Source organism: Syngnathus typhle, linkage group LG5, assembly GCF_033458585.1.
Source record: "Syngnathus typhle isolate RoL2023-S1 ecotype Sweden linkage group LG5, RoL_Styp_1.0, whole genome shotgun sequence".
Classification (NCBI taxonomy): domain Eukaryota; kingdom Metazoa; phylum Chordata; class Actinopteri; order Syngnathiformes; family Syngnathidae; genus Syngnathus; species Syngnathus typhle.
The window spans coordinates 11,504,158-11,518,448 of NC_083742.1; the positions used below are offsets into that span (position 1 = coordinate 11,504,158).

Here is a 14,291-nt window from a genome sequence, read left to right on the forward strand (position 1 = left end):
CATGTATTCTTGACTAGAATACACTTCATGTTATAAAGAGGAAATCTACAGTTTGTTTTGCAGATTGGGATAACGCACTTGAGTCAAGGTATTGTCTGCATCCCCAGAAACATTGAAAAAACGCAAAACAGACTGCATATTATCCATAAAAGGTTTATTGCCCACAACAATTTCTGTAGGAAAAGGGGGCAGGCAATTTTACAACAAATACTGTGTTGATAACTGACAAAACTATCCTGCATTTAAAAAAAAGAAAAGACATGCACATAACACGGAGGCATATAAACAAACTAGAATAAAGTAAAAACAGAAACTGCACAGGATGTTTGAGAGCAGTTAGATAATCTATCAACATATCGTCACCTTCGTAAAACGGCCGAAGTGCCCCATAACAAACATGAACCAAATACAATTTAAATTGTACTTAACTTCATTTGAGAGGTTGACCTGAATGATCTGTATGTTGCAGGTGGCCAACATAAGAGGCCCAAAAAAATAAATTGCCAAATCTGACTTATGCCATTATTTTAAGAATGTGACAATATAGAATCATAAATTAAAAATGCTCATCTTAAAAAACAAATCCCATACAAGGAAGGTTAAAGAAGATTTTTTTCAATATGGTCTGTCTCTGCGCTCCTGGCGGTGGTCCCTGAAAGAGAGCAACAAAAAGCAACGCTCATTAGCTGGCGCCTCCACAGCTTTCCAGCTCCTACCCAATCACATGGTAAATGGGAGTATTTTGGCTGGTGCTGTACCTCATATCCATCTTGCCACCAGGTGGGCCCATTCCCCTTCCTCTACCACCCATGGGTGGGCCTCCTCGGCCGGAACCACGGAAACCGCCTCTGTCCATGCCGCCGCGACCCCTGAAGCCGCCGCGATCGCCTCCCCTGAAGCCACCGCGATCGCCTCCCCAGCCTCCTCGGAAACCTCCGGGGCCACCTGAGGGGCCGCCGCGGTCCATGCCCCTGCCTCCTCGCATTCCCATTCCACCTCTGCCTCGTTCACCTCCAGAAGGAAATGGAGGCCCACCGCCCATGCCCTCAGGCTTGGGAGCTTTGCACTGGTTGCACTCCATCCTCCAGGCAAAGTTTTGGTTCCCACAACCCCTGAAATGCAAGGCACATAATGAAGCGAAGTGTTCACACTGCACTAGTGAGTTAAAAGACAGACAAGTACATACGGATTAGGGCACTCCCAGTCCCCAGCCCTCTGTTGCATGTTGCCTCCAGTAGGTCCGCCACGGCCCATGCCGCGTGGGCCACCTCGAGGCATGAATCCGCCGCGATCTCCACCGCGGCCCATCATACCTAACGGGTTATGTGCCACAATTAGAAAAGCCCCCATCAAGCTGAAAATGTCCAAAAAAAAGCCCTCCAGAAGAGAAGCATTCTACACTTACCTCCACGGCCCATCATGCCATCGCGCATGGGGATCTGGGTTTTACGGCGTGCCATCGATACCTTGAGTTTGCGGCCCTGAAACTCCTTACCTGTAAGTTTGGCGACAAAAATAAGCATCTCCATTTCACACACACACGACATGTTGAAAACTAAACACTCTTCTACCATCAAAGTGCTCCACAGCGGCTTTGGCGCAGACAGGCTCCTCGTAAGAGAGGGTGGCATCCCCTTTGGGCTTTCCCGAATCCTTGTCAGTGTAGATGTTAATGGCAAGTTGACCGAGCCTGCGATTGAACTGGAGGGGAAAAAAAAGAGTGGTCAGCTTCCAACCGTTTGGTTCCCACAATCTTCCAGCGCTATTCATACTCTGATTGGTCCGACGTGCTTAAAGAATTCAGCCATCTCGTCAATGTTGGCCTTCTCAGTCAAGCCAGTGATGTAGATGGCACAGTTCTCTGATTCGTCTTGCTCCTCAGGTCGTCCTAAAGAGAAACGGTTTCATTTTATAAAGATTTAACAGCAAATAAATGATTGGTATGCTCAAACTGAACTCACCCATCTCACGCTCTTCGCCGCCCATGTGTCCTATAGTCCGGTGAGTGGGGGCGGGGGGGAAGAAATAAAAGAGTGAGGGGAGGGGGGGGGGGAAATAGTCAGTGCATCCTTCTCACATCGCGTATACAACACTTGAGTGCTACAAAACAGAGTTTAGACTTCATTACACACTGAGGGGCCATGTTAAACCATCATAGCGTACACACGATTGAAAACGTAAAATACCTCAGACCGCAATGAACAATAATTTTGTGTTCTGTGAAAAGCCTCTTAGACCAGTAAGTAAACGCTCCCCAAAAGACCAAAAGTAACATTTGAGATAGATTGTATATTTTAAAGTCAACCCAGTCATGAGCGGCATTTTTTCCATTACCCTTTGGAAATTTGGTCACGCAATAAGCAATGGTTGAATTTCACCAAAAAAACCTCTGAAATTGGTCTCAGGCACTGAAAAAATTCCCCCCAATTAGGACGTGTTCATAAAATTGACATTGCATACCACAATAGCAAAATGAATACTCAAAACATAGTCGGAAGTTATTAAGGCTTGTAAAGGACTAACCAGTGTAATTCTCGTTAACTTACCACCAGGCTTACTGAAGCCACCTCTGTCTCCAGCGCTGCTATGGGGGAATAAATGAAGATATGAAGGCCATTTCCCTTTTACAGCCACATCCCATGGCTCGAGCAAAGTGGCTTGATTGAGGGAGTCAAAAAAACATTCTAGCGTGGCTAACAGCAAGTAAAAGCCCCTACTAGTTGTACTAGGTTCATCTTGTTTTTTCTTTTTCAATTACTTCTCTGGTTCTTCTATATCAAACAAATTTGTTTTAGGTTCATTTACCTGACTCTGATGAAGGCGGAAGATTCCGCCGAAACATGTCAGGTAAATGAACCTAAAACAAATTTGTTTGATATAGAAGAACCAGAGAAGTAAAAGCCCCTACTGTTGTTATACACAATGTGGGATCATGGGTTAACTTATTACTAGTAACTTAGTGATAACAGTTGTGTATAGAATCTCGAAAAGAATGTGACAGAAATTAAACATTTGTAAAATGATTTCAGATGCATTGACAAATATACAATTGCTTTTAACATTATGGTCTAGATATGTTACAGATGATCCAGATATATATATATATATATATATATTAAAAAAAAACATTTAAGATGCATCTGGAAGTTTACATTAACCACTGCATACATTTAAAGTAAATTAAATCATGTAACATAGCCAAAGATGTAAACAGTACACATTTTACACGAATAACCAGTGGTTTTTAACACTTGTTCATGTATTAAAAACAAGACAAAATAAAAACACCCATCATGCTCAGAAACACCACCATCCTCTGTTGTTGGCAAATAAGGCAGAGCCCCAATCTGTTTAAGATCCCTCCTGTGGGGCTTAAGTTGGCGCCTCTGCACTGAGTACAGATACTTTCTAGAGAAAAGATGCTTTTAAATGGCTCTGTTACCTGTACGGTATAAACGTGACAAAGCATGTTAAAAAGTTCTCAATTTGATCAAAACAGTTGAATTCCAAAAACACAAAACACAGTTTTAAACATTTCAAAAATGACATTGTGACCACCACCCCCATACCCCTGTGCAATTCTAAAATTCTCAACTGAAATATTTACATCTACACCAAGTTGATAGCATTTCTGCAGAATTGCCAACTTATCACATGCCAAATTCACTCAAATCTGCCTTTACCAAGAAATAAGCAGTACTGTATGCTGCATTATGTCATATTTGAACACCATTTCATGAACGGCGGCATTTTGATCATTTAGGATATGGGAACCCTTAAACATTAAAGCGCATTCATGTTTGCCCTACGAATAATTACACACATCTGACAAAGTGCCTTTCTGTTCAGCCCATTCCCAAAATCCCATCACAAAACTTGGCATTGTACCTCAGTGACCTCTTTACCTGCACTTAAAAAAAAAGAAAAAATAATAAAGCGCCTGCTTTCAAACATTAAGAACCTACTCATCGCAGACACACATTAAAGAAACTTAAGTCAGAAATATACCCCATTGTGGTTAGTTTTGTGTTATATGGCTTGGGAGAAACCGTCTAACACGCACACGTGATGCATATCAAAAGGCACCAAATATGAAATGGGCCAATGTGTGCAGAGGGCTAAAACAAAGTAGCATGTGACCCGCCTCCCTAATTTTTGGAGACTTCTTTCTCTCCAATATCAAATCACTCATGACCACACAAGTAGCATGTGACCCCGCTTTCCTACTTTTTGGAGACTTCTTTCTCTCTAATATCAAATTACTCATGACCACACAAGTATATTTTCTTGTTGATAATAACCATCACTCATAAAGAGAGTGCATTTGTAGGATGTATTCAAACATATTGATTCCCGGTATAACTGAGTGATTTAAAAAAAAAAAAAAAAAAAAAAGGGGGCAAAACTGGGAGGACCTTTTCAGTTCAGTAAAATGTGCATTACGTTTGTTTTGGTGTCCACACCATCACTTCAATCCAGTACTGGTTTGGGATAAATTTACAGGTAAACCCACCAAATAAAAACTGTTAGCCACAGATATAACTTGAAACAAAATTTACGGAGAAAACCAAGAACGTTTCCCCACTCATTTGACCTGCCTTTAGGTCAGCGCTTCTCAAATAGTGGGGCGCGCCCCCCAAGGGGGGCGCGGTGCTATTCCTGGGGGGGCGCGTGTGACCCTGGGGAACAGGCTTTTTTTTTGGCAGTACTAGAATAAAGTGTAATTGCGCGTTTACTACAGCAGGGGGCAGTGGCGCTCTCATTGTTACTTCTGTCACGTTTGCGACAGTGCAACATTTTACGACTTACAAGACAAGTTAGGATAGTCACGGTGGGGAGGGGGGGCGCGAATAGTTTTCTTCTTGCTGGGGGGGGCGTAACAGAAAATAATTGAGAAGCACTGCTTTAGGTACACATACATGTTTTTCGGAACCTAGAGCAACACCTTTACCCTTGTTCAATTGCCTTTCCGTTGTTGGTGATAATTAGCCACTTAGTGAAGGGATAAACACTGAATGCTGTTTTTTTTTTTTTTTTAAAACATGCTGGTTTATACGAAGGGCAAACAATTTAGTTGGGAATATGGTTTAGGGACAACCTTGATGTACTTAAAAAAAAAAAAAAAAAACACCCATGCAAGCTGGTTTAAGCGAAGGGCAAACAATTTAGTTGGGAATATTGTTTAGTGACAACCTTGATGAACATCAGTCCGAATTTACTGAAGTCAAGTAACCATTTGCAAGACCCATTCACTCCAACCTGATGTGCCGTAAACAAGAAACTTATCTAAAAACAGTACAACATGAAGGTCCCTCACGCCGCTATCTATACAGTGAAATAGTGAATTGTGAACGTTTGAGGTGCATTGAAATCCAATGAATTGAGCGCTAGTTGAATCAACTGTAGACAAGACGCTTTAATACTTTTTTTGTCTAGCAATTATAATTGAAGTCTGATTTGCGATAAACCTTTGCTATTTAAATCATTCAGCTGAAACCTTTAGAGATGTTCCCTTCCTATATTATGCACAGGCCCCAATAAATCGATTGAATGAATATAAAATGTTCACTTACCAAAGGCAATTTAGTGACAGAGCTGAGAAAAACAACGGTGCAAATGTCTTAAACTCATAGTGGCAATTGAAAAATCCCTCTTGTCATCATCAGCTTCAAAATTTTGGGCTTATTTTCCTCAGCCCTGCCCTAAGTAGCCATAGCACTTGCAGAGTCAAAATACAGAGTCAGCCACATGCTCAAGAAAGACACTTACCCCATGCCACGACCCATGCCGCCACGGCCACGATGCATCATTCCTCCTCTGTCAAAACCGTCACGGCTCCTGCCCTCTGAGTACCTTGAAGACTCTGAGTATCCAGAGCCTCCTCCCTGGCCATCCTGTCTGTAATTATCTGGAAACAATGACAAGTCCATCAAAATATGAATGTAAATAGCGCAGTAGTAAAACAGGAAGTAAGCTTACTGTAATGGCTGGACTGATAGCTGGGCGGTCCACCTTGTTGGCCATACTGGCTGGCTGGGGGCTGCCCATAGGAACCAGCAGCCTGGGGTGGATAGGAAGGGGGAGGCTGCTGTTGGCTTTGCTGCTGGTACCCACTCTGAGGTTGGCTGTAGCTGGTCTGCTGGGCTTGGTATCCAGACTGCTGCTGGCCATATCCTGCCTGTTGGGAGTAGCTACTTTGGCTGTAACCAGTAGGCTGGCTGTTCGCACTGTAACTAAGAAGAGGGGGGGGGGAATGCATTATAATAATAATAATAATAATAATAATAATAATAATAATAATAAATAAATAAAAAAAAGCTTTACTAAATTAGTGTTAAAGATTTCATGTAAATGGCCACACACCTCTGCGGTGCAGCAGGAGCTGTCTGCTGACCATAAGCAGGATATGCAGGCTGAGCAGTATAACCGGGCTGAGACCCATAAGACTGGGATGGGGCTGGAGCAGCAGCGGCTGCAGCAGCAGCAGCAGCAGCAGCAGCAGGAGCGCCATCATAAGCCTGAGCGCCATAAGCCTGGGAGGCTTGAGTGTAACTGTGAGCTGTCGACTGGGCAGCGGGATAGCCAGCTGAGGAGCAAATAAGATATTTTCCCCCTCAATTAGCCCATGAGCAAAGAACTTGACATTTGGTAATCCACTGATTCCATCTAGAATCCAATCAAAAACTTCACATACCTTGAGCTGCCTGGCCATAGGAGGAGCTGTATTGTTGCGGCGGCTGCTGTTGAGCATAACTCCCGGCAGTGGGGGTTGCCTGGGTGTACGAATTGTCAACAGCAGCAGCAGGCTGGGCATATGATCCATAACTTTGCTGGCCATAACTCTGCTGTCAAATTAAAAGCAAAATTAAATTACTGTGGCATCATAGACAGACATTTGGACCAATTAAATAACAATATTGGTGTATCATAATTATACACTTTTACCAATAAATCCTGTTACGTGACTAGATTATAACTTGCTACATTACTTTAATTTGAGATTGATTTAGTCTAATTTCCCCCCAATGTTCTGTATCATAACACATGTTTTAACTTTGTTTATGCTTGTGAATATTGCATTAAGTTCTCTCAGGGGATGAACAACCGATCAATAAATCATCATCACTTACCTGGGCAGATTGTCCATAACTTTGCGAAGCCGGAGCAGCATAGGAAGCATACCTGCAAAGAAGGCAAATTCAAGTTATTTTTTATTGCTGTATTCAAATAATCTGTTAGCCAGGTCAAATTTCTGTTTTCTTTTGTTTATGTTTTTATATGATTATGGTAATATTATAATTGGTATTGTTGGAATGTACATTGTGTGCTTGGCACTGAAACCTTGGTTGTAATCGAGACGGGATTAGACAGAACTGCTTCAACCAGATTACATTTTCGACAAATCACGTAAAACAAAATGTGAGATGAAGTTGTAATAAATGTGTTGTACTTGCCGAAATGAACTGAATCAAATACTCGTAAAGGATATGTGATCGCTTAACAATGAAGATACACAGAATATTAATTACATGCAGTTCGTTGAATACTTACCCCGGCTGAGAACTGGACTGGCTGTAGGAGCTGTAATCTATTGTACGAAGCATGAAAAAAAAATACAATTTAAGATTTTAAACCTTTTACTCGCCCGATGCTAATGTTAGTGCTAACACCACGTTCAACCGGCCCGCCGTTTAAGCGCCATTCAAACGCGACCATGAATGGCGAGGCTTCAACGATCACACAGCTAACTGCAAATTATGATTCCTAATATCGAAAAGAAGATGGAAAGCGAGAAAAGCTCGTCAAAATGAAAAGGAACTGTGCAGCGGGATGGGGACGAATGGCAGAGTATGTCGAATCACATTAGGCCTTGTGCCAGGCGCCAATTCACGACAATGGATATTTGCTTCAGTAGAGCTGAAACAATGCAATTCTCAGACGCCTAGCAATACTTTAGTAAAGCACTCACGCATTGATATATGATTCAATATTACGGACTCTATATAACGAAAATCTTCCAAAATCTACACTTACCAGGAGCCGACATTTTGTGTGTCTTGTAAGAGACGACTGGACAAAGTTGATTGTTGGAGAGACGCCTTTGAGTGCGCAACAACCAAGAAATATCGCGAGATAACAGGCTCATCTTTTCAAATAACGCGATACCTGGTTTGACCTACTAACACTACTACAGTGACTTTCGAAAGTCCTTTTCGTGTATGACGATAACAGTGCTCGTGAGCTTTATTTTATGTATTTCTACGAAAATATGAAATTGCAATTCGTAACAACGTTCAGTTTCTCCGGCTCCTTGTTACCAAGGGGTTAAGACCTAACAACAACACGGTTAATTTCTTCATTTTCAGTTATATCAAGCAGACGTAGGACATAAACAAAAGAACAGCAGAAGAATCACTACACAGGTCAACAAATGTTTACAGTTTTTAAAATCATTTAAAAATATTTTTGGATAGTTTGATATTTTTCGGGACTGATTTCAAATATGACCGTGTTTTTTCTGGCACATTCAGGTTATAATAATAAGACAAGGCAATAAATAAACAAACAAACGTAAATAATAAACTCTAGTTACTAGAGAATTCCATTTCTGGTGGAAATTGCATGTGAAGGCTTAGAGTCTTAGACCTTAGAGGCTGAAAGAATATGTGGATTGCTTTGAAATAATATTGAATGATGTCAAATGATATCGAATGGCACTACAACGAACAAGAATTATCTGAAAATGTTGAAATGTTTTTTATCAGTCCAGAAATCTAGAAACTAGAGGAGCAAAACGAAAAAAAGTTGTAAATTTCGATTTTTCTTTTTGTAGAAATTGTATTAGTAAACCTGAAAGTCTCAGTATGTCCAACAGGCGGCAGTGTCATGCTCTGTGAACTGGCAGCGAAGAAAAGCGTACATGACGTCACACGGAAGTACACAACCAACACACGAAGCTTTCAAATCGCAGTGTTCTTTCCAAATCGTGGATGTTTTGGAGCGTATTTTTTGACATCTCATCAACGTATGGAGACTGTACAAGAACAAACGACAATATTCCTGCCAATAATAGTTAATTATTACACAGAGTGCAGATTTTCTGCGATCAAAATAGACGTAATCTATGGCCACTTCACTCCAGACTAATATACCAAAATAGTGCATGAAAAAGAAGAAGAGTAAGAAAGATCAAATCATTTAAGTCATGCGTTTTCGTGTATTTTCAGTATGGCTCGGATCAGATCGTCCAGGATTCTCTCTAGGGACAACCCTGCTGATAGCGCTCATCTTGATGGTGTACGCTGCAGGTCCCCAAGCCAGTCTCAGTTTAGGTCCAGGTGGAGAATTTCCACGTTTCAGAGGTATCAATTAATAAAGGGAATTGTTACGGTTTGACTGTAAACAACACTTGAATTACTTTTATTTTTCCAATTATTCTGCCTCATAGACGTGTTCCTGTACGCCCTCAATCATGATGATTCGCCCGCCTTGCTTGTCAGCGTTGTGTTGCTGCTGCTGTTGGGGCCACGTCAGGAGCGTCACTGGGGCACAGTCGCCTACCTAGCCCTTTCCGTTCTGACAATGACTGTATTACCTCTTATTTACACGTTGGTCATCTTTGTCTTCAGTCTCGAGGCCAGCCGATTCTGTGGCTATGCTGCCATTCATCTGGCCTTGTTAACAGCCCAGTGCCGTCACGTATCAAATAGGCGACTACAAGGCTGTTTGCCAGTTTGGATTCTGCCCTGGTTGCTGCTGCTGCTTTTTCTGATCATGCTACCTGGCTCACCTGCCCTGCTTCATTTCTGCGCCATATGCATCGGTCATAATTGTATCCTTTCTTAAAATATCACCAAGTGATGTAATTTGTAATGTAAATATTTCAGTGTGGTGGCAGTAGTGGTTCGCATTATCATTGTGTGATTGTGAGTGTCAAATGTCAATGGGCCTTCCGATTGTTTTAAATACTTTTTCTGTTCTTTGCCACTGATGTACAGTCTTAGTAGAAAACTATTGCTTGATCATACTGTGAGTGAGGGAAAATAATTACAATGACATCTTGAAGGTACTTTGGAAATTTCAGATTCTTCTTGTGATACTTAATGAACCTTTCAGATAATCACAGCTTCATTGAAATGCTGCAGGAGCTGGAGAAAGCCAATTTCCTGACCTTCATTCCCTCTTCAGCGTATATTCCCACATTGTGCAGACTAAGATTGCCAACCTACAGCTCCTCGCAGATGTACGAGTTATCTTGTTTCCACCCATTCCATTTAATAATCACACTCTCTTTAACTGTATTTAAAATCATTTTACTATACCCTCTCAATGTTCCAGGTCGCAATCTCAATTTATGCATGACAGTCATGCACCCCCTTCCATGAGGGACCTCTTAACATTGAACCACCATCCGTGGGAGGAGCCACTGTCTGTCTGGAGGCCAGAGTCCGAAGCAGAAGTTTTGGAAGAACACATGCTGAGGGCCGGAATACTTGCCTCCTTACAGAATGCCCCAGAGGAAGTGGATCAAAAAGTAGAAGTGCCAAAATCATCTGTTTCTGCACTGAGGTCAGTACCTAAACACATTGTACATTTCATGTACATGCCGGATTTTGATTTGGCGGGATAATGACAATTGACAACAATGTTTCCCCCTAGACTCCAGCAGCTGGAGAAGATGGGCTTCCCCACAGAAAAAGCAGTAGTGGCACTTGCAGCCTCAAAACAACTAGATGACGTGATTTCCTTACTCGTAGATGACAGCATTGGAGAGCAGGCTGTGGTCATTGCAAAGGGGAAAAAGACCACCCCACCCAAAGGCCCCTAGATGACTAAAGACTGACATGAAACCTGGAAAAACTGTTGGCCTTTATACTCCAAACCGGACTGTTACTTAGATTTTTGCAGAACTTGAACATTACATTTGTATTTGTTGTGAAATAAATTCATACTAAACATGATTTCAGAGTTGGGCTGGGAATTTGAGATTTCCTTTATGCAGTGCACTATGGGGTTAGAATTATATATATATATTTATAGCTGTTATGTTCATCTTTAGACTACGAACTAGTTGATTAATTTCTAGACCCAAATGTCCAATATTTAAACAGTGAACATCATTTTATTACAGCGATCATCAGGAGACAGGATTATATTAACACATTTGCAAGAAATAAAAATTCAAAAGAAGAAGTTGTTATACGACGGCATACAAAACAAACTACGATTGACAATTTTTAAATACGTTCACAATAAGCTTGATTTACGATGAAAAATAAAACAAGTCTTCGGACAGCACCAACATAACAGTGGTTCCAGTTTTGTTTTTTCCTGTGTTGATTTTTTTTCTAAATGATGAAATAAAATCCACTGGATTATAGGTAATGCAACAAACGTAAATATGTCGTGATATATTTTCTCACTTTTTCAGTGTGTATTTTACTTGGAAAACACATCATGCTCATATATAGCAACACATCTCAGTTATAGTAGTGATGACATCAAACTGAGTTTAACAATATAAGAGATACAACAAAATGAATAATAGAGGTTTGTCTGTGTAGTTCAGGAAATCGTACATGCTCATAAAATCTCATGGCATCGCTGTTCAAATTGAAAACGAATTACAAACTCAAGTCCAGTCTTTAATGTTACATCTCCACAAATGGATGAAGCTAAATGACCCTTATTGCCAAGATTTGTGGCCCGAGGAGCACCATAAGTAATTCAGAGCTTCCTTTTGTCAAACATGTGAGACCCTGCAGCTGGAAGTGGCTACGGTGATAACTTAAGGGCTGTCAAACGAGTTGTCACGGGTGCAGGAGGACATGGTGGAGTATCATAAACATATCCCTGAGGTGTCCCCAACCTAAATTTGACAGGAAAGCCCTCTCAATTAGGTGTTGAGTGCCGATGCGATCTAAAGGAAGGGAAGCCAAACCAGCCTGCGGTCCTCAAGGAATGGGGGGTGGGGGCTACTTCCCTCGAACCTTGGTGTCGAAGGACAGAGGAGAAGCAGGTCGATACGGAAGCGCACCTGCCCGCTTATCTCGGTAGAAACTAGGGGAGGCTGTGCCAAATGGTCCATCCCCAGAGCCTAGATCAGGTTCTGTTGAAGAAAGACAGCAGTTGGAACAGGGCCTCCCTGCCCAGCACTGTGTTTGACCACGTGCACACTGTTGTCTTCATCTCACAATTGTTTTTTTTTAAACTGGAATTATCATAAACATGCCATCATTTTGATCAGTCACACATTTTTACAGTCTGTTTGGCGCTACAACTTGCAGCAAAGTGTGTGTCTGGTGAGTGGGCTGCAACAACACAACATTCAGTACACAACAGGCCAGAGGTTAATGCCGTTATTCTGAACATAATTTCTGTTTGTGTATTTGAAAATGCACAAATGTGTTTTTGTGTTGTTCTTAACCAGTTGTGTTCTGAAAAAAAAAAAAGGTTTTGGGAAACAATTTGGACAGGAAAAAAAAGAAGCATGGGTGTATATTAGAGTTTAAGATTGTCTATAATAGTGATTTAATTCCGAAGGACACTGCTAATAGAGGAAGTTATGTTTCAGCAAAGGGTCAAAAGTTGATGAAGCTGTAGTTCACAACTTCATCACTAGGCAGCGCAATTACAGTACACTTAAATTGTGCTTTCATCCAAATGCATAATGGAATGTATGACAAAAGAGGGATAGTGGTTTTCTTTGTCCAAGCCTTTCAAGTTATTGACAATGTCAAAACTAACAAAATTTAATTTGAAGGGGAAAAAAAAACATTAAAATTAAATCCAAATGTTGCAGCACTGCTCTCCAGACTCGCACAACATATATATACACTCAACCACATTAACCAACAAAGCACATTGATTTCCATCATTTAAAAGCAGTTTCTTTGCTCGATTGTAAACGACTCCCAGAAGAAAAAATTGTACATAAATTTCAATTCTACAAAACATCTAGTACTTTAAAGCAACTACACCAACATTCCTCAGTGCAGTAAGATTTTGTAATGTCATGTTTCCAACACTCCCTAAGTTCTCTCGATTGGATATTTTAGTGTGTGTGTCTATTTGAGGGCCAGCAGAGCCGTGGGTGAGGATGTCTCATCGTTACCTGGCCAGACGATAGCCTCCAGCAGCGTCACCCTACGAGCCAGAAGCTCGAGATCAGCCTGCAAGTCGCGGAACATCTGCAAGCTAAAGTCCTATCAGAGAGCAGTGACAGGGAGTGCTGTATGAGGGGGTGTGGAAACATCAGGCTGAGTCCTGGGGGCTGCTCGTGACTGTTGCCACTCCCTGTCCGAGTAGGTGAGGTGCAGTGGGAGTTGGAGCCCCCTACCTTGACCCCCGCCTTAAACTGACCCTGCCTCAGGCCTCCTACTCACCATGAATACCGATCATAGTCTCGAGGATTAAAACCCTCTCAGCTAAGATCTTCAGCGCCTCTCTGATCTGATGTATTCCGTCCCCCTGTGAAGATAGATACAGCCGTCAAGGTTAGGAGCGCAAGCTTGAGGAACTGCACGCCAAGATGCAGGTCATTTGCTTTTTCTTCTCAATACATTTCAGCTGTTAGAAGGTTAAACAGTCCACACATTTGTCCAGCATTGTCGGCTTCCTACGTGGCTCTATCTCCCTCATTCTCTGGCCATGCCGCGATACAGTATGACCAGTCTCTGCCATGCTGGGCTGGACAACAGCAGCATGCATGTCACAGTATGACACACGTTTGACACACCAAACTATTCCAGGCTTTTTTACATTCGCTCATGCTATGTACAGTTTCTGTTTCTGTAACTCAGACAGGGAAATATGTCACCACAACTGGATCTTTAATGTTTTTGTGGTCATGAGAAGCTACGATGCACTCACTGGAGACTTTTTTAATTTTATTCTGTTAAAACTTAAAGGACGATAATTCACCGTCACAAAAATAAGGCATGCAAAAGGGGTGTTGCGTCGTAAAATTGTTAGTAAGACAAAAAAAATGATTTTGTTTGTAGAAAAAAGGCAAACAAAGTAGAATGTTTAGCTAATACAGACTATTTAATTTCAAGCAAGAATAAATGTTATATGATAAGGTGCAACTTTGCCATATTTCAATGCAGCAGCCTTATGCACTTGTGAATATTGACATGCAGAAAATGAGTCTTTTTTTGCAAGACGGGGTAAGAGAGGGTAGCTGTATCCACTCCACAACACCTCTGAACCCAACGGAATCTGCGACTTGACACAGTAATGAAAGGATTTGGCATATGCATCACTTGCATTTTACTCAATTTCGAAGACCA

The 14,291-nt window shown here is 41.5% G+C and overlaps 3 protein-coding genes across 14 annotated transcripts in view; 1 reads left to right on the plus strand and 2 right to left on the minus strand.

Moving 5' to 3' along the window:
- Nucleotides 1–139: 139 nt before the first annotated feature.
- LOC133154126 (RNA-binding protein EWS-like) lies at nucleotides 140–8,062 on the minus strand. Of its 4 annotated transcripts, none has more exons than XM_061278583.1 (15): nucleotides 8,035–8,062; nucleotides 7,552–7,588; nucleotides 7,131–7,182; nucleotides 6,695–6,842; nucleotides 6,364–6,586; nucleotides 5,980–6,233; nucleotides 5,770–5,908; nucleotides 2,547–2,584; nucleotides 1,962–1,991; nucleotides 1,773–1,888; nucleotides 1,572–1,701; nucleotides 1,406–1,495; nucleotides 1,187–1,313; nucleotides 759–1,112; nucleotides 140–652 (listed from the first exon to the last, which is right to left on the minus strand). In XM_061278583.1, the coding sequence occupies exons 1-15, from the start codon at nucleotides 8,045–8,047 to the stop codon at nucleotides 616–618; spliced, it is 1,788 nt and encodes a 595-aa protein (XP_061134567.1). In that variant the 5' UTR covers nucleotides 8,048–8,062; the 3' UTR covers nucleotides 140–615. The 4 variants fall into 4 exon arrangements, with proteins under 4 accessions (XP_061134567.1, XP_061134568.1, XP_061134566.1 ...); XM_061278584.1 differs by having other exon boundaries at nucleotides 5,980–6,227; nucleotides 6,695–6,845; XM_061278582.1 differs by having other exon boundaries at nucleotides 2,547–2,581; nucleotides 6,695–6,845.
- Nucleotides 8,063–8,871: 809 nt separating this feature from the next.
- rhbdd3 (rhomboid domain containing 3) lies at nucleotides 8,872–10,961 on the plus strand. Of its 2 annotated transcripts, XM_061278594.1 has the most exons (7): nucleotides 8,888–9,025; nucleotides 9,228–9,362; nucleotides 9,449–9,608; nucleotides 9,711–9,832; nucleotides 10,117–10,243; nucleotides 10,339–10,569; nucleotides 10,660–10,961. In XM_061278594.1, the coding sequence occupies exons 2-7, from the start codon at nucleotides 9,293–9,295 to the stop codon at nucleotides 10,826–10,828; spliced, it is 879 nt and encodes a 292-aa protein (XP_061134578.1). In that variant the 5' UTR covers nucleotides 8,888–9,025; nucleotides 9,228–9,292; the 3' UTR covers nucleotides 10,829–10,961. The 2 variants fall into 2 exon arrangements, with proteins under 2 accessions (XP_061134577.1, XP_061134578.1); XM_061278593.1 differs by having other exon boundaries at nucleotides 8,872–9,025; nucleotides 9,449–9,832.
- Nucleotides 10,962–11,102: 141 nt separating this feature from the next.
- emid1 (EMI domain containing 1) overlaps nucleotides 11,103–14,291 on the minus strand; it is a 39,431-nt gene continuing 36,242 nt past the window's right edge. For 3 of the 8 annotated variants that reach the window (XM_061278588.1, XM_061278585.1, XM_061278589.1), the window contains 2 exons: nucleotides 13,115–13,205; nucleotides 11,103–12,109 (listed from right to left, as the gene is read on the minus strand). In XM_061278588.1, coding sequence (XP_061134572.1) covers nucleotides 11,976–12,109; nucleotides 13,115–13,205 — 225 coding nt within the window. In that variant the 3' untranslated portion in view covers nucleotides 11,103–11,975. Of the gene's footprint in view, nucleotides 12,110–13,062; nucleotides 13,471–14,291 lie in introns of those variants that run through there. The other 5 variants (XM_061278587.1, XM_061278592.1, XR_009714431.1 and 2 more) reach the window with 4 other exon arrangements.